Source organism: Geotrypetes seraphini, chromosome 3 (genome assembly GCF_902459505.1).
Source record: "Geotrypetes seraphini chromosome 3, aGeoSer1.1, whole genome shotgun sequence".
NCBI classification, from domain to species: domain Eukaryota; kingdom Metazoa; phylum Chordata; class Amphibia; order Gymnophiona; family Dermophiidae; genus Geotrypetes; species Geotrypetes seraphini.
In genome coordinates this window covers 75,722,041-75,746,931 of record NC_047086.1, presented here as the reverse complement: position 1 = coordinate 75,746,931, position 24,891 = coordinate 75,722,041, and the positions used below count along the sequence as shown (strand labels likewise).

The window sequence follows — 24,891 nt, the reverse complement described above, 5'->3', positions numbered from 1 at the left end:
TTTAAAAATGCTCAGCTCATCTGGCTGTGTGTCATATTATGCCAATTACTGCGAATTCTGGGGTGGGGGCTATTATTGGCGGAATCTAAATTTGGCTTTTAAGATGAAATTTACAGGGTTTTTTGATGCTGAAACAGAAGGGTGGGCTATTATTAGAGAGAATACGGCACACATAGAAGTTAATTCTACACAGGGCAGCTGTTTTTACTTGCCAATTTTACACCCCTATTTGGTGCCTGTTTTTAAAGAAAAGTAGATGCCTAGTTTCCTTTATTAACAGATCAAACATGCACCCATATTTTTGGCATACTAAAACCAGCCACAGAGCTGATATAAATACTGGGAATGGGACGATTCAGCATGGCCAATTTAGCATGGTCATTTCAGCATGGCCCCTTCTGAGCAGTCCTTTCAGCATGGGACAGTTCATTGCAGCAGTTTTGTCAGGGCCCTTTCAGCGCGGGCTATGTCATCTCTTAATATTAAGACACCCTCTTAAAGTCAACCTTTTACCCCAGAAGTCTTCCCTCTGAACAACTTTCTGTTCCAGTATATAAAGGGAAATCATACGATGCGCCTGACTGGTCTGTAATGATGCCCCCTCCCCCTTTCAATCCTTGAAGTCACTAGATGATGCAGAGGCAGGAGAGAAGACTGCAGGTGGGTGAAGGGAAAGGACAGAATCACCGGGGGGAGGGGCAAGGGGGGCATAGCCCCCTTCTTTCAAACCTTTAAGTCACCAGATGATACAGAGACAGGAAAAGAACATCACAGGTAGGTGAAGGGAAAGGACAGAAGCACCAGTGGGGGGGGGGAAGGGGGACATAGCCCCCCCTTTCAAACCTGATGCAGAGGCAGGAGAAGAAGACCTTAGGTTGGTGAAGGGAAAGGACAGAAGCACCAGTGGGGGGGGGGGGCAAGGGGGACATAGCCCCCCCTTTCAAACCTTTAAGATACCAGATGATGCAGAGGCATAAGAAGAAGACCTCAGGTGGGTTAAGGGAAAGGACAGAAGCACCAGTGGAACAAGGGGGGTTATTTCCCCCCTCTCTTTCAAATCTTGCAGCTTCGGCAAAGTAAGCGCTTGCTATTACAATAGCCACGGTTAAAGAGCCATGCTGAACCGGACTAGCTGAAACATCCTAGACCCATAAATGTTTATGTCTTAGTTTTTAAAGCTGTATGATAACCATAAATACTCTTAATAGATACTTTAAATATATTAGTAACTCTTAATAACACTTAATAGCATTTAATGTATGTGCTATTAAGAGTTACTAATATATTTAAAGTATCTATTAAGAGTATTTATGGTTATTGTACAACTTTAGGAGTGCCTACCCCCACCCGCGTAGATGAAGATAAGTATCTATATTTAAAATTAAAATTAAATAAATAATTTAAAGTATTTAATCTATGTAAAGTATGAAATCTTTGAGACCGATGACGACTTTGGGTGCCTGAATACTGTATGTCTAAAAAGGTTTATCGACACACAGGTGGTACCACTGAGGTCTATAAGATAAGTTAAGTAAGACTCTAATGTGATTTCTTGTGCTGTTTTGAACGGGAGTCTTGTATAAAGAATAAAGATAGAGCTGGTTCTTGAATTAGTTTTTAAAGAGCATACATAGTTTGTGGTTTGTTACAATCTATACACATTAATGTGAGCCCTGCTCAGACTCTACCCATTCGAACGCCCATCTGCAAAGTCTGCACCATCAAATATTGGCGCACACTTACAGAATATGGTATAGCCCGAATATGTGTATTTATATGCCAATAAATGACTAAAACACTACCCTTCATGCATGTTCTTGCCACCTAAATCAGTATAGATCCTTACAGAATTATCCCCTTTCTCCTAGTTTCTATATATGGGTCTCAAAATTCCATATGCAAATTTGGGCATGTGCCCAACATGTGCACACAATTCAACTGAGTAGTGAGACAATTAGTATCTATACAGATGCGCACACATTTTTTTTGTGTACAACTGAAAAGGGGGTGTGGCCATGGGAGAGGCATAGTCCATCAGGGGTGTTCACTAGCAATTAGAGAATGACACGGTGACAAAATTCATCACCGTTTCCTTCCCCGCGGATAACCGCGGGAAACCATCTTCATATCATTCTTTAAGGAGAGAGGGAAGAATCAGAGTATGAATGGCTACAAACTCTGACCCACAAGCTTTGCTTTGAAGAATGCTGATGTAGAAGGACTGAGGTTGAAATAGACACTAGAAAATTACATGGGATTATTTCCCGCGGTTATCCGCGGGGACGGGAACGGTGATGAATTTTGTCACCGTGTCATTCTCTACTAGCAATGTGTGGAGGATTATAAAATTTGGAGGATCTATGCCTAGCTTACACGTAAGGATCTATATCAGGTTTCAGTTGGGCATGGATCCTAATCTTACATGCTATTCTTTTCTTTTTTTTTAATATCATTTTTATTAAAGAGTCAACAAGAGAAACAAGCATGACACAATGAAGTTATATACAAACAGAAGCAGTATTGGAAAAATACAATAGCCGTCAACAACATCGCATAGTGTGCCAGTAATACAGATGGTACCCAACTCAAGAGCACCATTTATAGATCAACGCTCAGCAAACATTTTTTTTGTCCAGCACCCAAATTCAGGGGCCATTTACTGAATCTAGACCCTTATGTGTGGTTAGCACAGCAGCTGCAAATGCACAATATCCATGTACATCATAGATGTTTCATTGTGTTAATATTGTTTTGAGTAATTCTGCTGAGTCATAGTAACTATTGCGTGGTTGATCACTTTCATTTGAGGAGGAGACAATGGAAGAATAAACTGTGTACCGTAAATTGCAACTTTAAAAAAAAAATTTATTCAATTTTCTATACCGTTCTTCCAGGGGAGCTCAGAACGGTTTATTCAGGTACTCAAGCAGTTTTCCCTCTCTGGCCCGGTGGGCTCACAATCTATCTAACATACCTGGGGCAATGGGGGGATTAAGTGACTTGCCCAGGATCACAAGGAGCAGCGTGGGTTTGAACCCACAACCTCAGGGTGCTGAGGCTGTAGCTTTAACCACTGCGCCACACTCTCCTCTCTTTCCCTGTAGGATCATTTCAGTGTGCTTTGCATGTGTACATGCACAAAGTCATGCGTAGAAAGCCATGTTTAGGCGTTATCTCTAAATTTCAAATGACTCTGGATGTCCCCGGTCCCAGCATACACATTTGTATTGATTTATGAAAACTCTTTGTCATCAATAGTATCATCCAGGGTTATCATTTGTTTTCTGCTTTGTTCAAGACTGGAAAAAAAAAAACTTGTTGCTATGGAAACCCATCTCACTAAGGGAGTATAATAATAAAAGTGTGCTGTTTTCATCTGGAGTTCACTTTTTTTGGGGCATGCTCTGTTATACATTTTACAGATTCAGTTCTTTCACTTTGTCCTATGAATCAAAACATCATTGTGTCCCCAGGGAAAGTAAATGTTTCTCTTCTTTTTTTTTTTTTTTTTCCTCTCTCTCTCTCAAACAGCTGTAACGTACACCACAAGCTACAAAAAAACACCGCCGCCAGTACCCCCTCGCACCACCTCCAAGCCCCTAATCTCCGTAACGGCACAGAGCAGCACGGAATCCACGCAAGACGCCTATCAAGACAGCCGAAGTCAAAGGATAACCCCATGGCCCCATGACAGTCGAGGTCTCTACAACTCTACCGACAGTCTGGACAGTAACAAGGCAATGAACCTTGCCCTGGAGACTGCAGCAGCTCAGCGCAGTGCCTCCCACAGTCAAAGCAGCTCAGCGCGAAGTACCAGTGACAAGGCTGTTCTAGTGAAGAAAGCAGAGGAGTTCCTCAAGAGTCGACGTTCGTCAATAGGGATTCAGGTATAGCCTATCTTTAACATCCATACTTGTGCTGAACTGCTTGCCTATAAATGGCGCAGAATGAGTCATTCTGCCTTCCTGGATCTTGTCGTCTAAGAAACCGCACACTCACGCTTAACATGAATTCCATTTTCTATCATCAAAAACGTCATAAGAATTGCCACTGCTGGGTCAGACCAGTGGTCCATCGTGCCCAGCAGTCCGCTCACGCGGCAGCCCCCAGGTCAAAGGCCAGCGCCCTAACTGAGACTAGCCCAAGTCTATAACTGAGGAGCAGTACCTAGAAGGTAAAATGAATGAATACAACCTTAGGGAGGTTACACGGCATCATCACTTGATATGAAGATTAGGAGGCCAATATTTAACTGTGGCAATGGTTAAGTAAAACCCCGTCCATCGTTTTTAAAATGAGGCCAGACCATTGGCGCTGGTACCCAGATACCAACCAGCAATGAATATCTGATTTCAGCGCTGACCCAGAAATATCGTGGTTTTCACACTGCTAACCACATACTTTCCCTCAAATTCTGTATCATGCACCTAAAGGGTGTGTGCATCAGTGTACATAGCCAATGCATGCACATAGCTTAATTAATGGGCTTAATCGATGCTGATAATTGGCACATAACTCATAATTGATCTTAATTGGAGTTAACTGAAAGTTAAGCGCACAACGTAGGCACATAACACATAGGGGTGGATAGTGGGTGGTTTTGGGGTCGTTTTTGTAGCTATGCGTATGTTTTTGACGTATATGCTGATGTGTGTACAATTTAGGCACAGGCATTTAGGCCAAAATAAACTCTGGTGTAAACAGGGTGCACCTGAAAGTTGGGCCACCTAGCAATGCACAGCAGTGCTTTGGCGATACTAAACATAATTCTATATAGTGCACAACATTTATAGAATTGCGTTTAGCCGGCACTGAGTTTTTAGGCAACATTTATAGAATTGGTCCACAGCTCAATAAAGTTAGGGTAGCTTTTTTGCTACCTTAACTTTATTTGGGTTATTGTCTGGTTATGACTGCTAACCAGAAAACCCTTGGCTCCACCCAAGCTCTGTCCATGGACAACCCCAGCACTGATCAGATGGTGCCAAGCAGTGACATAGGAAAGGGTGAGAGTGAGAGGATGGTCTACCCCATCTTGGTGAGGGCGCGGGCACCCGTCCTTCTCTCCACCCCGCTCCTTCCCCACTGTCACGCGTGGCAGCAACCCTCAAGCTTCTGTGTTGGCTCTTCCTCTGACGTCACTTCCTGGACCTACACCTAGGAAGTGACGTCGGGGGAAGAGCCGAAGCTGGGTATACTGGTATTCTTAAAAAGGAAGACAAGGGAGAGGAGAAACGAAATAAACATTTAAATATCTCAATAGCAGAAATGCACATGAGGCAAATATCTTTCATCTGAAAAGAAACTCGGGAATGAAAGGGCAGAAGATGACTTTAAAAGGGGGATAGGAGTACAGGCAGTCTCCGGGTTAAGAACGAATTAGATTTTTAAAGCTGTTCTTAAATCAGATTTGTATGTAACTCAGAACTTATAGATTTTAAGATTCTTGCTGCTTACCTCTGCTCCCAGCTGACAAAAGGGCGAATTGTCCCTACCAATTTTCCCTGTAAGGTACAGCATACACAACCACACACTGTTCTTAATGTGGCATGCATCATTTCTGAATCTTCTACAGGAGAAGTGTAGGAGTCCATGCCACTGGAAATATTGCTCAGTGAAATCAAATAAAGCCATAATTGCATTCTTAAGTATGAGTCATACTTACCGTAATTCAGGTATCTGTAACTCAGGGACTGCCTGCAATCTAAGGAAAAACTTCTTTACATAAAGAGTGGTGGATGTATGTCCAGTGGAGGTGGAGGAGACATGGATTGTATCTGTGTTCAAGAATGCATGGGACAAGCACATAGGATCACTTAGGGAGAAGAAGCAATAGCTGGTATGGATGGGAAGACAGGATAGGCTATTTGGTCTATGCCATTTTTTTCTCTGTTTCTATGAAGGATAACTGAAGGAGGTGCAAAGCTGAAGGTTTGCCTAGAGCTCTCAATTTATTTTTCTTGCTCCATGACGCTGCAGTATCTTGGGCTCACCTTTTTCATTTATGCAAATAACATTCAACTTCTTCCATTTAATCCTCAACTGCCCAATAGTTATTCTTCTATCTCTGGCAAATTGGACCAAGTTGCTGAGTGGCTAACAGCAAATAAACTAAAAATCAACTCATCATAAAACAGGAGTTATGATTTTTTTTCTCTGGTAAAAAAAATATGCAATCCTCCGTGTTTCACAATGAAAGGTTCAGACCTTTCATATACTACCGAAAGGGTGGTTGATTGCTGGAATAATCTTCCACAACAGATAAATGAGGCCAGCAGCGTGCCAGATTTTAAGAAAAGATGGGATTGGCATGTGGGATCTCTTCATGGAGGTAGTTAGGGGGTGGGCCATTAGTGTGGGCAGACTAGATGGGCCGTGGCCCTTTTCTGCCCTCATGTTCTATGTTTCTATGTTACTTCTACTAAGATTCTTGGATAATACCAGTAGAACATAGAATAAGGTCCAAATTCTGTAACCAGTGCCTAAAGTTAGGCCCCTATTTTGGAGGCGCCCAATTAGCTAGGCGCCTATCTAAATTGAATAACAAGCGCAATTAAGCTTTTTAATCAGCACTGATTGAAACATAGGCGCCTATCAAGAAAGCACAATTCTGTAACAAGGCGCCTCCAAAAATTTAGGCAGCCTTCAAAAAAATAGGCGCTATGCATGTTAGGCATGGGCGTGGCTACGTGTTAGGCACCTTGTTACAGAATCACTGCTCTTAAGCATGGAAAAGCGCTCGCCTGGGCGCCTAACTTTTAGTTGTGCCTAGAGCTGGCCTTTTTAATGGGCGCCTGCAAAATAGGTGCCGCTTCAGCGTGAGTCACTAAACAGCACCCAATTTTATTTGAATTGCACTGAATAGTGCGTATATCGGCACCCAACTTTTGGACACTTCTTATAGAATTTGCCCTAAGTTACAAAATCCTCCTACTCGCGTTCAAAACTCACTTAAGTAATCAACCAGAATTAATCAATAATCTTCTCATTCCCTACTATCCTTCTAAAGTCCTCCGTTTGATGACTCAGAATCTCCTCACAATCCCATCTCTAAAACATATAAACACTATGGGGCTCATAATCGAAAGAGAAAAACGTCCAAAAACCGGCCTAAGTCGGCACTTGGACGAACATTTCCCAAATACGTCCAAATGCCAATACTAAAAACGGGTTTTAGATGTATTTCTAAATGACCTAGGCCTTCATAGTGCTGCTGAACGACCAAAGCTAAATGGGGCGTTTCAGGAGGAGTGTCTAGGGCGGGAGTTGGGCAGGACGTGGGCCAGCTTAGAGTTAGTCATACAGCATGTATAACCGAAAGTTATACAGCCCACGATTGATGGAACTTGGGCGTTTTGACTTAGACCATCTAAAACATGGTCTAAGTCACAAAAACCCACCTAATCTCATCAGATAAGCACATAATACAGCCCCCCACACACTACTCCAGTGATCCCCGACCCCCTCCCCACCCCCATAAAAATATTAGTCGCACCTTTAAAATTCAGTCTCCAGACCATCATCACCTGGCAGCCTGACATAGGAAAGCCTAGTCGTCCAGCACAGAGGCAGCTTAAGTCGTCTTGGGGGTGGGTTAGGGACTCATGGAAAGGAGGACCCATGCCCATAAGCCCTTTTAATCACTGCATTGATACTTAAACATGTGCACTCCCATATACACCCCAAAATACCCTTTTTTTACTGGCATATAAGTAGCTCCTGCTGCCATAAGGGCTATTGGGCTGGTAGATAAGTGGATCTAGGAGATTCTGGAGGTGGTTTGGGGGGCTCACCATGACCTATAAGGGAGCTGTAGTGAGGAAAAGACATGGCACCCTTTTTGTGAAGTTCACAGCAGTGCCCTTTAAGGTACCCCACTATTTAGGTGCCGTGTCTGGGTGTTCAGTCCATCACTTTGCAGACCCCTCCCATGTCCAACAGAGCTTGTTCTAGGCGTTTTGGACTTGGACGAAAAGTTAGATGAAAATGTGGTATAAAGATGGACGATTTAGCGACTTGGACGATCAGATCTGCAGGATGTATAATTAGACGATTTTCGAAAGTAAAAAATTTTGGATGTATTTTTCGAAAATGTGTCCTAGGCTGTTTTTTACTTTGGACGATTTGCGAGTTGGACGTAAACGGACTTAGACGTCCCTTTCGATTATGCCCCTCTATGAGATCAAATAACTTTGCAATATCTGCACCATCCCTCAGGAATTCCACACCCAATTATCTGCGGGAAGAAAAATCTTTGTCTCATTTTAAGGCAAAATTTAAAACATTTCTATTCCAGGATGCCTTTGAAACTTAACTGCCTTTATAAGGGCTAAATTCTTAAAATCTTAATTTTTTTACTTTTTCTTGAAACATTTACTTCCCCACCTAATGTTTGCCCCTGAATTGTTCTTCTTTCATATCAAATATTGTAGTTCTCCCCTCTTTACCGTTCATTTCTGTCTGTCATAGATTGTAGTCTTTTGTTTACTAACCTCCCCTGTTATGTGTCATGCAGTTTTTAACCTTGACTCTTATAAATGTATGAAGTTTACTGTTTTTATTCTTGTACACCGCTCAGAAGTCCAATTGAGAAGTATAACAAATTTTAAATAAACTTGGATATATCTAAAGTAGCCATCTTCTTCTTTGCTTGCGTTCTATTCGGTCTCTTTTCAATAGGAAAGCTGCACATTTTTTTACATTCTTTAGTTTTCTCCAAACTTGATTATTGGAATTCTCTCTTTGTTGGTCTTCACAATACCAACTTCGCCATCTCCAGCTTGTTCAAAATACTTTTGTACCATCACTCTAAGTTTGACTATATTACTCCTCTTTATAAGACTGAAGATATACTTCCAATATTCTATAGGATTTCTTATAAATTCAATGTCCTCTCTTTTCAGATTCAATCCTATGGTCTTTCTTTAGTTCTATCTAGTTTTCTTGTTCCTTATTCTCCTCAGAGATCACTTTGCTCAACTCAGCAACACCTTTTGGCTGTTCCCTCTTTCTAACATATATTCTTAGATATTCATAGGAATTCCTGTTTTTCAGTGGTGGCACCTATTTTATGGAATTCTCTTCCATTGTACCTTAGGATCAAACAATCTTTTTTTTTTTTTTTTCTTCTTTTTCTTATTATGGGAAAAAAAAAATTAAAACCATTCATTGCAAAAATCTGTTAATGGTCCCCAAATCTTCTTGAACTTATCCATATATCCTTTTTGTGTTGCAAATGTACGCTCCATCTTATATATATGGCAAACTGAGTTCCAAACAATCTTTTAAGAACTTTAAATCTCAACTAAAAGCCTATCATTTTAACTTGGCATTTGGATCTACAAAATCATAAATTATTATAGTTAATATCACTATTTTTCTAAGACCCATTACCTTCTGTCTTTTCCTTCCCAATCTTTTTGTTTGAATAAAAAATTGAAATCATACCTGATCCTCTACCCTTTTGTTGCTGTTATGTCTTTTGTCTTGTATTTGTTTTTATTATTTTAGTAATTATTTCCTCCCCTTTGATTTTATTGTAAACTGCTATATTTCTGTTTATATTTTGTGGTATATCAAATAGCTTGAACTTGAACTTTTATTACTAGGATTTATTTACAGTCTTTTAGAAGAAATTCACCTAATGCCCTTGCTCCAACTCTGCATCAGGTTGAACATTGGATAGATTTTTATCCATCTGCCCTTAAGGTTCATTGAGCTGTTCAGGGAGAAAATTGCCAAGTGTAAATGATTTGGGGGTTTTTTCCAAGAAAATATACAAAAAAATATTTTCCAGTACTTAAAATTCATTTACTATTTAGTGGGATTTTCTCCTTAAGCCATGTAGATTCAAATGAACACTTATGACACCAAAGCCTACAGTTTCTACAACCTGTCTAGTGCCCCACAAACAATGACGAGTCGAGGATATCTATCATGACTATGAATGAGATAAATCTGTATGCACCAGAGACTTAAGAACATAAGAATAGCCCTACTGGGTCAAACCAATGATCCATCAAGCCCAGTAGCTTGCTTCCACAGTGGCCAACCCAGGTCCCCAGCACCTGACCAAAACCCAAGGAATAGCAACATTTCATGCTACCGATCCAGGACAAACAGTGGCTTCCACCATGCCTTTCTCAATAACAGACTATGGACTTTCCTAAAGGAAATTGTCCAAGAACATAAGAATAGCCTTATTGGGTCAGACCAATAGTCCATCAAATCTAGTAGCCCATTCTCATGGTGGCCAATCCAAGTCACTAGTACCTGGCCAAAACCCAAGGAATAGCAACATTCCATACTACCGATCTAGGGCAAGCAGTGGCTATGGACTTTCCCTCCAGGAAATTGTTCAAACCTTTCATAAAACTATCTACGCTATCTGCTCTTACCACAACCTCTGGCAATGAGTTCCAGAGCTTAACTATTCTTTGAGTGAAAAAAAAAAATTCCTCCTTTTGGTTTTAAAAGTATTTCCCTGTAACTTCATGGAGTATGCTCTAGTATTTATAATTTTTGATGAAGTGAAAAATCAGTCCACTTGTACTCATTCTACTCCACTCAGGATTTTGTAGACTTCAATCATATCTCCCCTCAGCCATCTCTTTTCCAAGCTAAAGAGCCCTAACCTTTTTAGTCTTTCCTCATACGAAAGGAGTTCCATCCCCTTTACCATCTTGGTCACTCTTCTTTGAACCTTTTCTAGTGTCACTATATCTTTCTTGAGATAAGGAGACCAGAATTGAACACAATACTCAAGATGAGGTCGCACAATGGAGCGATTATGGGGCATTATAACATTCTTAGTCTTGTTAACCATCCCTTTTTTAATAATTCCTAGCATCCTGTTTGCTTTTTAGGCCACGGCTGCACATTGGGAGGAAAGTTTCATTGTATTATAATTTTATAGAACGGTATAGAAAATTTTAAAATAAATAATAAATTATCTACGATGATACGCAGATCCTTTTTTCTGGGCACTAACCCCCAGTGGTCCCTAGCATTCGATAACTGTGATTCGGGTTATTCCCAATGTGCATCACTTTGCATTTGTCCACATTAAATTTCATCTGCCACTTGGATGCCCAGTTTTCCAATTTTCTACGGTCTGCCTGCAATTTTTCACAATCCGCATGCATTTTAACAACTTTGAACAGTTTAGTGTCATCTCCAAATTTAATCACCTCACTTGTCATTCCAATTTCCAGATCATTTATAAATAAGTTAAATAGCACCGGTCCCAGTACAGACCCCTGCGGCACTCCACTGTTTACTCTCCTCCATTTAATCCTACCCTCTGTTTTCTATCCGATAACGAATTTCTAATCTACAGCTGAACTTTGCCACCTATCCCATGATTCTTTAATTTTCTCAGGATCCTCTCAAGAGGAACTTTATCAAAAGTTTTGTGAAAATCTAGATACACTACATCTGCCAGCTCACCTTTATCCAGTACATACAATTTTTTTCTCATGCATATTTATTGTGGATGTGCTGAAAATCTAAGGGCTCCTTTTATCAAGGTGCGCTACGGGGGTTAGCGCTTCGGACATTTCATCACACGCTAACTCCCGCGGCAAACCAAGAAACTAACGCCTCATCAATGGAGGCGTTAGCGATTAGCGCGGCAGGCGGTTTAATGCAGTATTCCGCGTGTTAATCCCCTACCGCACCTTGATAAAAGGACCCCTAAATGACTGAGTCTGGTTCTAATTAAGTTGAAAGTCCAAAAGGAACAGGATAGAACTGCCAGACCAAAAGAAGCAACAGTAAGAATTGTTTTCATCATTATTTTAGTTTGACAGACATTCCACATATAGAAGAGCCAAAAGCACAGCTTTGTAATAGATAGTTCAGTCTCATAGAAAATGTAATGGATCAATTAATTTTTAAGCCTTGTGTCCAAAATTGCTGCCAGACCTTTCCTTTCAAAAATGGTTTGCATATGAGAATGAAAGCACAGAACTCTAATGTGTGTTATAATCCTGTGTGAATTCAGGGTACTTGTTAAATTATTATTTGTATTTGTTTTCTTATCATTATTTTATTATTGACCTTGCAATAATGTCCTCCAATTCTTTTATTTCATACTGTAGCTCTTATGTCTTTTTTCTCTGAAAGTTATTTTATGCATTTGTCCAGCAATTATTTTTCCAAGTTTAAGAGAATGTTGCACTGATGACTATTAGAAGACTTGAGCTGCTTTTCAGTATTATTACTGCTTTTTTATGTCATTATTCTTCTGTCCTGTGCTATCTTTTGCCTTTGCCATTTATATCTAAGCCAAACCAGGATATGGCCCATTGTGGATAAGAAAAAGAAGCAGGACTCAGATTGAGTCAGACTCAGACTGAGTCACTTGAGGGCTGGCAGTCAGATTAACACCAGTCATCTTCTGTAATATCTCTTTTAATACAGGTCTTCCAGCATAGGCATGTGTTTATTTTCCACGGCAATGGTACTCAGAGACTAGAACGACAGCTTTTTCAGGGGCAGAAGCTCAAGTTTATTCAATAACCTTCAGACTCAAGTGTTTGATCTCTGATTCAGAAGGTACTGCACTTTTGTGGTCCCCATAACTACCTCCTCGAGCTCAAAGAGCTATCTCCTTTGTGATTTCAGACCTTCCTTGGAGAACGTTATATTATTTGCATTGCATATAATGTTCTTTATATTTAGTATTGATTGATGCAAAATATTGCTATGAAACACTGAGAGGGGCATAATTGAAAGGAATGTCTAAGTCCTTTTTTGTCCAAGTCGCAAGTCATCCAAAGTAAAAAATAGCTTAGGACACATTTTTGAAAAATATGTCCAATTTTTTTTTCGTTTCGAAAATCGTCTAACTATATGTCCTGCCGATCTGATCGTCCAAGCCGCTAAATTGTCTATCTTTATACATTTTCGTCCAACTTTTCATCCAAGTCAAAAATGCCTAGAACAAGCCCTGTTGAACGTGGGAGGGGTCTGCAAAGTGATGGACTGAACACCAAGACATGGCACCTAATTAGTGGGGTACCTTACAGGGCACTGCTGTGAACTTCACAAAAAGGGTGCCATGTCATCATATCACTACAGCTCCCATATAGGTCACGGTGAGCCCCCAAACCACCTCCAGAATCCCCTAGACCCACTTATCTACCACCCTAATATCCCTTATGGCAGCAGGAGCCACTTATATGCAAGTACAAAAGGGTTTTGGGGGTGTATAGGGGAGTGCACATGTTTCAGAATCAATGCAGTGATTACAGGGGCTTATGGGCAAGGGGCCTCCTCTCTATGGGTCCCTAACCCACCCCTAAAATGACTTAAGATGCCTCTGTGCAGGATGACTAGGCTTTCCTATGCCAGGCTGCCAGGTGATGATGTTCTGGAGGCTGAATTTTACAGGTGTGATTACGATTTTTATGGGGTTGGGTGGGTCAGTGATCACTGGGGTAGTGTGTGGGGGTCTGTATTATGTGTTTGCAGTGCTTATCTGGTGACTTTAGGTGGGTTTTTGTGACTTAGACCATGTTTTAAATGGTCTAAGTCACAACGTCCAAGTTCCGTCTAGGCTCTGTTGTACAACTTTCGGTTATACATGCTGTACGACTAAGTCTAAGCTGGCCCACATCCCGCCCAAATCCCGCTCTCAACACTCCTCCTGAAACGCCCCGTTTAGCTATGGTCATTCAGTGGCACTATGAAGGCCTAGGTCGTTTAGAAATATATACAAAACCCAGTTTGATTATCGGCACTTCGATATCTTTCGTTTAAGATCGTCCAAGTGCCGACTTAGGCCGGTTTTTGGACGTTTTTCTCTTTCGATTATGAACCTCTGAGCATCCAGTAGCAATCATCAGTGGTTTGACAGTAAGACTTTGCCTTTTTCTAGAAGAAATTGCTCGGGCAGCAAGAGTTTCAGCTGTTAAAATACCTTTCCGGTTTGAGGGAATTAGTTGCTCAGTAGTCTGGCATGTAACAATCAGGCTCTTTTATGAATCATTTGACTCCCTCCATCCTAAGGTCATAAGAACATAAGAATAGCCTTACTGGGTCAGACCAATGGTCTATCAAGTCCAGTGGCCCATTCTCACGGTGGCCAATCTAGGTCACTAGTACCTGGCTAAAACCCAAGGAGTAGCAACATTCCATGCTACCGATAAAGGGCAAGTAGTGGCTTCCCTCATGTCTTTCTCAATGACAGACTATGGACCTTTCCTCCAGGAACTTGTCCAAACCTTCCTTAAAACCAGCTACGCTATCCGCTCTTACCACATCCTCCGACAATGCGTTCCAGAGCTTAACTATTCTCTGAGTGAAAAAAAATTTCCTCCTATTGGTTTTAAAAAGTATTTCCCTGTAACTATGACCTTGAGATGCTTTAAATAAAGTTCAAAGTGCCCTTCATGATGGTCTTTGCTGAGTAAACATCATTTTCCATAGATAAGCTGGACCAGAGCCCTTTGTCCATGAGTTGTATTCAATTGTATTTATTTATTTATTAGGATTTATTTACTGCCTTTTTAAATGAGTTCACTCAAGGCTGTGAACAGCAAGAATACGTCAGACATAAGCAATAGACAATGACAGCTGTAAAAAAAAAAAAATTCAGATTACAATACACAATATGGCATTATATGTTACATTACAGTGTCAACACAATGCATGATAAACATTTACTAGACCAGTGTTTTTCAACCTTTTTTGGGCAAAGGCACACTTGTTTCATGAAAAAAATCACAAGGCACACCACCATTAGAAAATGTTAAAAAATTTAACTCTGTGCCTATATTAACTATATATAAAGTAATTCTCTTGAATAGGAATCAAATAAACACAAAGAAAGTATTTTATAATTACTTTATTATGAAATATTAAGTAAACAGAATAGTGAAAAATTATAAAATACTTTATTCAGTGCGAAATCTGGGCCTGTTTTGCTGAACACAAAGCTGATATTCTGGCTGGAATCGAAGAAAGACACACACGTAGCTCTTCATCAACAGCCGTTCCCTTCACCGCCCCGTCACCGTCACCGCCATCCCTTTCACCGCCCCATCACCGCCACTGCCATCCCATTCACCGCCCCGTCACCGTCCCCGCTGCATCCATAGAAGCCTTAGTACTGTAATATTTAGCTTATTCCTTTCTTATAAATCAAAGTTCCTGCTGCTGAACTAGAGAAAGAGATGTTCAGCTGGCAGGGCTTTGTTTATAAATTTTTATCAACACAACTAATATACTATTTTATCCTAAAGCAAAAAATAAATAAATAAATATAATTTTTTTTTCTACCTTTGTTGTCTGGTTTCTGCTTTCCACATCTTCTCATTCAATTCCTTCCATCCACTGTGTGTCTTCTCTCTACGTCTTCCATTTGCTGTTACTGTGCCTCTCCCTTCACCCCCCCCCATTGGTCTAGCACCCATCTTCTTCCCTCCGCTCCCCCATAGTCTGGCATCTGTCTTCTTCCCACTCTGTCTTCCACATTTCCCTTCAGGGTCTGTTCCTCTCCACCCTCCTTCAATGTCTGTCCTATTCCTTTCCACCACCACCCTTCCCTCCCTCCTTTACCATCTGTTCCTTTCTACTACCCTTCAGCTCCTCTCACGTGGCTTATCTATCTACCTTCCTCCCTCTTATTTTCATGGCACGTTACAATGTAATTTGTGCAAGCCACTGGAGCCTGCAAGCTCGGTCCCTGTCCCATCCCCACAAACCATCTCGCTTCTGTGCTCCTATTTTCTCCATTTCTAATATCTCCCCTATGTATCTGTCATTGCCCCCCCTGTGTACATATACCATCCCCATGGCATGTCCCCTTTATGTCTCTGTCCCTATGCCCCATGCACATAATTTCCCCTCTTTCTGTTACCTTCCTGTGTCCAGATTTCCCCTATCTTCCTCTTCCATACCAGTGTGTCTCTTCTTTTCAACCCCATCTAGCTTTTTTCCCTCTTTCTTCCCCCCCCCCCTGCTTCTAGCATCTGGCTCACTTGCCTGTCCTTCCCTTTCTTTCCTGCTGTGGGTTTTTCTTTCCGTCTTCATCCCCTTGCCCCAGAATCCTTTTCCCTTTCACTCCCTCCTTCCAATTTGAGCCGGGAACACGAGCGATCGCACGGTCCCCGCAGCCACCACTCGCCTGCCCAATCGATCCTACTGTTTAGCCAGCTCTCTCCCTTCGCCTCACCTTAGTTTGTAGGTTTTGTTTTTCGGCGACATGCACGCTTTCCCAAAGAGCCGCGCACGCGCGGCTGCTCAGTGTTCAATCTTCTGCTCTGCTGCAACTTCCTGTTTCCTGTTGCGTCAGAGCAGAAGATCAAAACTGAACAGCAGCGGGGACCGGGGGAGTCTCATGGGAGCGCGTGCGGGATCCGGCCTGAGGCCTAATCAGTGTCTGTACCGTACGGCACACCAGGCAACATCTCGCGGCACACTAGTGTGCCGCGGAACAGCGGTTGAAAAACACTGTACTAGACAACATAGGGCTCCTTTTACTAAGGTGCGCTAGTGTTTTTACCGCATGCAGGAAATTACCGCGTGCTACGCTTCTAGAACCAACACCAGCTCAATGCTGGCATTAAGGTCTAGCGCCCGCGGCAATGTAGCGCATGTTATTCCGTGCATTAAAGCCCTAACGCGGCTTAGTAAAAGGAGCCCAGAGAGTGTAAGCAAAGAAGGAGTGTATAGATGGCTGGAGTAACAGAGGTTATAGAATAAGGCCCTGATTCTAGTCAAGGCCACCATTCTCCCAGGCCCTGGCCTACATTTACGGCACCTGCATATCACGAAGCCGCAATTCTAGAAATAGCGGTATTGTATGACTGACACATGATCGGTGACTGTTTTTTAGGTGGCCGGCAACAATGGCACCGTTTATAACAGGGATGTCCAATCTTTTGGCTTCCTTTGGCCGCATTGGCTGAAAAAAAATTTCTGGGGCCACACAAACACGCAAACGCTGCAACAAGACAGAGGAGGGAGCTGGCAAGATGGTAAACACCCGGGGGCAGCAGAGGAAAACACTGCATCGCCCTCGACCGGGGCCGCACACAATACTTCACGGGGCAGCAGGTTGGACACCCCTGGTTTATAGAATCCGGCACCAAGGGACTAATTTGAAGAAAGTTGCACATGAGGTCAGGCTGGTGCTTGAAAATGATCTCATCTTGTAATGTCTGAATGTATTTGTGCCAGTTTCAAGGGAAGGATTCTACTTGTAAAAATGTACTAGCCTTTGGTATTGATATCTCAAACTCAGGAAATTACTTTTGGATAACTTAATCCTTATAGGTACTTGCCCCTGTGCAGCATCCTTTCTATAATGTCTTTTCTTGGACTTGTTAGTTTTGATAGTTATTTACAAGGTTGGCCAATAAATTAATTTTCTATACTTTAATCTTTATGCCTGCAGCTGGACTCTTTGTCCTGCTTTGCTGTTAAATTACATTTTGATACAACCTATATGCACTCTAAGATCACTGTACCATCAGAGTGTCTCTTTTTTAAAGAACTTTAAAACCTTGGTGCTCCAAGTCATAGCTTATGGATAGAGAATGGCTATACTGTAGAGCATAACATAACATAATATTTTATTTCTAGCCCACAATGCCTTGCGGTTCACTGCGGGTAACAATCAATAAAAGAAACTGTTCATATATTAATATCGATATCTTCTGCTATATCCTAACCAGCAATCTTATCTAATCCCATGCTCCAAAGTCTAATCCATAACTGCAGAACTGTTTGTTTCCCTTGCTTAGTTCAAAGGTATTTGATCTACAGTAATAATAACTCTGAAACTATCTATGATACGTGACCATTTCTTGGGTCAGTAGTTTTGCAGTATAAAGTCAGTATATCACATCTCCTTTCTCATAAGTAGTTCATTATACAGTATATCTGAAGCATAAGAACATAAGAAGTTGCCTCCACTGGGTCAGACCAGAGGTCCATCGCGCCCAGCGGTCCGCTCCCGCGGCGGCCCATCAGGTCTATGACTTGTGAAGTGGTTCCTGACCATTTCTATAACCTACCTCTACTTCTATCCGTACCCCTCAATCCCCTTAACCTTTAGGAACCTATCTAAACCTTCCTTGAACCCCTGTACTGTGCTCTGGCCTATCACAACCTCCGGAAACGCGTTCCATGTGTCCACCACCCTCTGGGTAAAAAAGAACTTCCTAGCATTTGTTTTAAACTTGTCCCCTTTCAGTTTCTCTGAGTGACCCCTAGTACCTGTGGTTCCCCACAGTCTGAAGAATCTGTCCCTGTCTACCTTCTCTATGCCCTTCAGGATTTTGAAGGTTTCTATCATGTCTCCTCTAAGTCTCCGCTTTTCCAGGGAGAACAGCCCCAGCATTTTCAACCTGTCAGCGTATGAAAAGTTTTCCATACCTTTTATCAGTTTAGTCGCTCTTCTCTGGACCCCCTCAAGTACTGCCATGTCCTTCTTGAGGTGCGGCGACCAGTACTGGACACAGTATTCCAGATGTGGGCGCACCATTACACGATACAGTGGCATGATGACTTCCTTCGTCCTGGTTGTGATACCCTTTTTAATGATACCCAACATTCTGTTTGCTTTCTTTGAGGCTGTTGCACACTGTGCAGATGCTTTCAATGTTGAGTCCACCATCACCCCCAGATCTCTTTCAAGGTTGCTCACTCCTAGCAATGATCCCCCCATTTTGTAGCTGAACGTCGGGTTCTTTTTCCCTATATGCATGACCTTGCATTTCTCTATGTTAAAACTCATTTGCCACTTTTTTGCCCAGTCTTCCAGTCTCGTTAGGTCCCTTTGCAGGTCTTCACAGTCTTCCGTGTTTCTAACCCTGCTGCAGAGTTTGGTGTCATCAGCAAATTTAATAACCTCACATTTCATCCCCGTCTCCAGGTCATTGATAAATATATTGAACAGGAGCGGTCCCAGCACTGACTCCTGTGGAACTCCACTTGTGACCCATTGCCAGTCTAAGTAATAGCCCTTTACTCCAACCCTCTGTTTCCTGCCTGTCAGCCAGTGTTTGATCCATCGGTGGACATCCCCTTGCACCCCGTGGCTCCACAGCTTCTTAAGTAGCCGTTCGTGAGGTACCTTGTCAAAGGCTTTTTGGAAGTCAAGGTAAATGATGTCTATGGATTCCCCCTTATCCATCTGGCTATTTATTCCTTCAAAGAAGTACAGTAAGTTTGTGAGGCATGACCTTCCCTTGCAGAAGCCATGCTGGCTCGTCTTCAGTTGTCCCTTGCTTTCTATGTATTCGCAGATTGTGTCCTTGACCAGTGCTTCCATCATTTTTCCTGGGACCGAGGTCAAGCTTACCGGCCTGTAGTTTCCCGGGTCCCCCCTTGATCCCTTCTTAAAGATGGGCGTGACATTTGCTTTTTTCCAGTCCTCTGGGATCTCCCCAGTTTTTATGGATAGGTTACATATTTGGCGAAGTGTTTCTGCTATTTCGTTTCTCAGCTCTTTTAGTGCCCTTGGGTGGATGCCCTCCGGACCTGGTGATTTGTCGCTCTTCAGTCTGTCTATCTGTCGGAGGACATCCTCTTTGCTTTCCTCTAGTTGGACAGCTTTTCATCATGGACTCCGTTTATGATCTCCTCGGGTTCTAGGATATTGGATGTGTCTTCTCTCGTGAAGACTGATGAGAAGAACTTGTTTAACCTGTCAGCTATCTCTTTTTCCTCCTTTACCACTCCCTTCCTGTCTCCATCGTCCAATGGTCCCACTTCCTCCCTGGCTGGTTGTTTCTCCTTCACATACCTGAAGAATGGTTTGAAGTTTCTTGCTTCCCCCGCCAGTCTCTCCTCATATTCTCTTTTCGCTTTCCTGACCATTTGGTGACAATCTTTTTGGTGCCTTTTGTGCTCCTTCTGGTTTTCTTTTGTTTGGTCCTTTTTCCATTTTCTGAAAGATGTTTTCTTGTCACTTATCACCTTTTTCACTGCATTTGTTATCCATGCCGGGTTTTTTGTGCAATTTTTTTTGTACCTTTCCTAAACCTGGGGACATACAGGTTTTGTGCTTTGTGCACTGTGCCCTTGAGTAGGGCCCATGCTTCCTCTACGGTCTCCATTTTCCCTGAGCTGTTGCTCAGCTTCTTTCCTACCATTTTCCTCATTTCCTCGTAATTTCCTTTTCTGAAATTGAGTGCTGTCGTTTTGGTTCTTTTCACCTTTGATGTTCCTATTTTTAGCTTGTATTGGATCATGTTGTGATCGCTGTTTCCTAGTGGCGCTAGTACTACCACCTCCTTTGCGGGTCCTCCTAGCCCGGTGAGGATTAGGTCAAGAGTTGCATCTCCTCGTGTTGGTTCCGTGACTAGCTGTTCCATGAAACAGTCCCTCACCGTCTCCAGGAATTTTGTTTCTCTCGTGCAACTTGAGTGTCCAATGCTCCAGTCTATTCCAGGGTAGTTGAAATCCCCCATTACCACCACACTTCCGCCTTTTCATACCTGCCTCAAATCAGTCTCCAGGTCCTGGTCGTTTGCTTCCGGTTGCCCTGGTGGGCGATAGTACAGTCCCAATTTTATGTCTGCTCCATTTTCTCCTGTCAGCTTAACCCATAGTGATTCCAAGCCGTCCTCCCTTACTGTTGTTTCCATCCTGTTTGAATGAATGGTGTCCTTTATATATAGCGCTATTCCTCCACCTTTCTTGTGTGTCCTGTCCCTCCTATAGAGTTTGTACCCAGGTAGGACCACATCCCATTTGTTGTCTTCAGACCACCATGTTTCTGTGATTCCAATTATGTCTAGGTCCTCCTTACTGGCTATAACCTCTAGCTCTCCCATTTTAGTTCTTAGGCTCCTAGCATTAGTGTATAGGCAGTTTAAGTCCTGGTTGTTTACCTTCTCTGTTGGTTTTCCTCGTGGTTTGGTGCTCCTGCCGACCTCCTCATGGGCTGCCAGTCCCCGAACCTCGTTCCGCTCATCCTCCTCCTGTGGTGTGTCTGTTTCGTCCTCATTTTCCTCCTGTGGAGTGTCTATCTCGTCCTCAGTCTGCTTCCCCATTTTTGGATGTCCCTCTGGCTCCGGCTGTTTCCTCCTTTTTCCGCTCTTTAGCTTCATTAGTTCCTTGGGCCCCTGCATTGCGTCCTTGGGTTTTTTTTTTCAAAAAATGTCCACTCAGTCTCGAGCCCTCTATCGCCTATTCCCTGGTCAGTATCCTTGTATGATACTCTGGTCCGATGTGTCGATGTCAGATCGACTATCGGCTTTCCCCTTGTCCTGGTCTGGATGTTTCGTGCCAGCATCCTTGTCCCCACTGTGCTCAGGTGCAGTCCGTCCCTCCTGTAGAGCTTGTTTTTCCCCAGGAAGGTTGTCCAGTTCTGTACAAAGTGGAAACCCTCCTCTTCGCACCATCTCCTCAGCCAACCATTTATTGCTTGCAGCTCGGTCTGCCTCCTTGCATCCGCCCTCGATACTGGCAGGATCTCTGAGAAGGCTATCTTCCTTGTCCTCAGCTTCAGTTTCCTCCCCAGGATCTTAAGCTGCTCGGTCAGTGTAGTCCTGTTGTAGTTCCTTCTGCTGACGTCGTTGGTTCCAACGTGGATTATCTCTGCTGTCTCCTCCGTCTCAGCTCCTTCCAGGATTCTCTCGATTCTGTCGGAGATGTCCTTTGTCCTCACCCCCGAGAGACATGTCACCAGCCGGTCCTCTCTGCCTCCTGCTATGTGACTGTCCACCTCTCTCAGGATCGAGTCTCCCACCACGATCGCAGACTTCCCTTCTCTCAGCTTCCTCTTGGGTCTCAGGTCCTTATCAGTGACTCAATCCTCCAATCCTTCCTCCGAGTTCTGATGGGTCTCTGCCTCCTCTGCCCGCTCAGTTCCTCCGCAAGGTCCTTCTCCCCTGGCATCTGGTGGGTTCTGTCTTCCATCTGTTGGTTCCCTTTTGAATTGCCGGTGATCCTGTTCTTCTACCATCTTGCAGGCCTCTTCGATGAATCTCTCGAGCTCTCTAACCTGCTCGTTGATGTGGCTCTCTCTGGCGGTATCCTCAGTTGCCTCAATTGCCCACGGTTCCTCTACGGTGCGGAGTCCCTCCAGCTCCTGGACCTTGATCTGCAGTCTCCCGACCTCTTTCTTCAGGCTGTCCAGTTCCTGACATCGACCGCATATGTACGCCTGCCTCCCGGAGAGGAGGTAGTCATACATATGACACTCGATGCAGTATACTGGAAAGCTTCGCTGGATTTCTGCTGCCTCCATTTCTCCTGTCTCGTACCTAAGGATCCTCGGTGTGTTGGAGTGTGCCCGGTGTACGGCTAGCTGAAAAAGAAGAGAGAAGAAAAGAATGAGAAAGAAGAAAAGTAGCTGTGTTTTGTTTTGTTTTTTGTAGTTTGAATATGAATTTGCTGCTGGGCAGCCTGGGCTCTTGGCTCCTTCGCAAAGGCTCCTTCGCAAAGGCGCTCTCGCTAAGGTGAGTGCCTTTGCCGCTCGCCGAACAGTTTCCACTGCAATTAGGTGTTAAGGCTAAGAGCAGTATTCACATGTGTTTAATCACTAAAGTGACGTGGTTTGCAAAACTAAAACTGAATCTGCAGAATGTGTTCCTTACTAGAAATGCAAGCAAAAATCATTCTTTTGCAGACTGCTGAAAAGCTGAAGATTCTCACGGGCAATTTGAGATTATTCAGCAGGCACCTGTAGTTATAGAAATGCAGCTTTTATGCTTTGCATAGAACCACCATCAAAGAAGTTGTGTTTTTTTCAAATTGATCAGCAGTTTTTCCAGCAATCTGCTCTACATGTGGTCCCCTCAGGATATGCCCACCTCTGTAATAAAGTGTGTGAGGAAAAAGAGACTGCTATGGATGATCAGTGAAAAATAGCCAGACCCCAAGGAGTAGAGGTTGATTTTAAGCTATGTTAGCTCTGCATAGTACTGTGTCCTCCCAGAATGAATATGGCTGCTAAAATTTTCAGAGAAAGGAAAAGAAAGCTTTCATCGTGTTGATGTCTATTTGCACTTAAACTACAGACTGATCAATTTTCTGAAACAGCTCAGTTTCTGTTGAATTATGTGATGTTCTCTAAATCAATAGGAAGATTTTCTTCTCATTTAAGCAATCACAAATCACTATTTTCAGCAAAGATCACATTTTTTGGAAATGTCGGTCAAGATGATTTTAAAAATACGTATCAAGGACTATTTTTTTTAAATCTTTATTCATTTTTAAACTTATAATAAGTATATAACATATCCATACAAATAACCATAAATATATCACTTAATAATCAACAATGATACATATAATATTCTCTTATCTCCCCCCCTATTTTGAATTCACAATCCTCAATTCCAAGGAAACAGATAGCCTGGAAATTCTATCATACCAAATCAACAACAACACACTAAACTCCTAGAGTGGCCTTGGTATCTTTACAAAGACCAATTTCAGAGGGAGGGGTAAATTTTCCTAATTTTTATAGGTATCATCAAGCCTATATTTTACGCCAAGGTATGTATTGGGTCCTCCCAGAGCTCATGGAAAAACTTCCAGATTGGTTATGGCTAGAATGGCAACTCATGTCTCCATTACGCCTTTGTCATGTGCTCAGTATCAAAATGCCTAGTTATAGTAAAGATAATAGCATATTAGCTGATACATGGAAAACATTACGGTACGTAAGTAATTTAACAAATATTCCAATTCACAAATCTACAAATCAATCTATTTGGGTGAACTCCAAGATTCAATTTGGCAGAGAAAGACTTGTCTGGAAGCATTGGATGATAGCAGGAATACGTATATTAGAGGATGTTATTTCTAATGGTAAAATGCTTGAATTTTCACAGTTGCAGCATAAATATGGCCTTACTCAGAAAACTCAGAAAGTTTTAGATGGTTGCAACTGAAGCATGCCATTCAGGCGGGGTTCCCTGACTGGAAAAACCTTAATAATCAATATAGTCTGGAGTTCCTATGTTTTCAGACAGACTTCTTGGGTCACCAGGCCGCTCTGGTATAAATTATTAACTGAACTTATTAAGAAAAAAACCAAATACAGGTCTGAGAGACAATTGGAGCATTGAGATTAAGCATCAAATTAATGCGTCTCAATGGCCACGAATTTGGTCTTGGAGGATGAAATGTACAGTGTCGTCATCCATGAGACAAACTTGGTGTTTTCTGTTACATAGAGCTTTATGGACCCCTGTTCGTTTACAAAAATTGGAAAGCTCTAATGAATGTTGGCACTGTCATCGCGAAGCAGGGACTTTAGATCATTTATTATTCTATTGTCCATTCATTATGAATTTTTGGAAATCAGTTTGGGACCAAATTAACTGTTTATTAGATAACCCTGTGGCATTATCATATGATACTGTGCTGTTTGGTATGGCAATGAGAGCAAAAAGTCAGATATCTACAAATAATAACAAATTATTACTTATAATGACTGGGGTTGCCATTCAACAAATTACATATAATTGAAAAAATTGGAATAGATTAAATTATAATTTTTGGTGGAACTCCTTATGTCATATTTATAAAATGGAGAGACTTATTGCAATACAACAGGGTTGTTTCAGGAAATTTCAAGATATTTGGGAGCCATTAACAAAGTATTGTAATGATTAGAAAAATCTTGTTTCCCTTAAATTTACAAGTTCAATTATGGGGTGGGAGGGAGGGTATTTTTATTGTTACATGTTGTATAAGTATTGATTATATGATAGATAAGGGTGGGGAAGGGGGAGATAAGAGAATATTATATGTATCATTGTTGATTATTAAGTGATATATTTATGGTTATTTGTATGGATATGTCATCACACTTATTATAAGTTTAAAAATGAATAAAGATTAAAAAAAAAAAAAACATACTGAAAGACCTCCTCACGTGCATCCTCTTCTATGTTTCCCCCAGTAAGTGGACTCAGG

The 24,891-nt window shown here is 42.1% G+C and overlaps 1 protein-coding gene across 1 annotated transcript in view; it reads left to right on the top strand.

The window, feature by feature from the left end:
- Positions 1 to 24,891, top strand: part of DLGAP2 (DLG associated protein 2) — a 1,086,744-nt gene that overhangs the window by 956,376 nt on the left and 105,477 nt on the right. Inside the window, exon 7 of the mRNA XM_033938644.1 lies at positions 3,532 to 3,887. Within this exon, the coding sequence (XP_033794535.1) occupies positions 3,532 to 3,887 (356 nt within the window). The remainder of the gene's footprint in view (positions 1 to 3,531; positions 3,888 to 24,891) is intronic.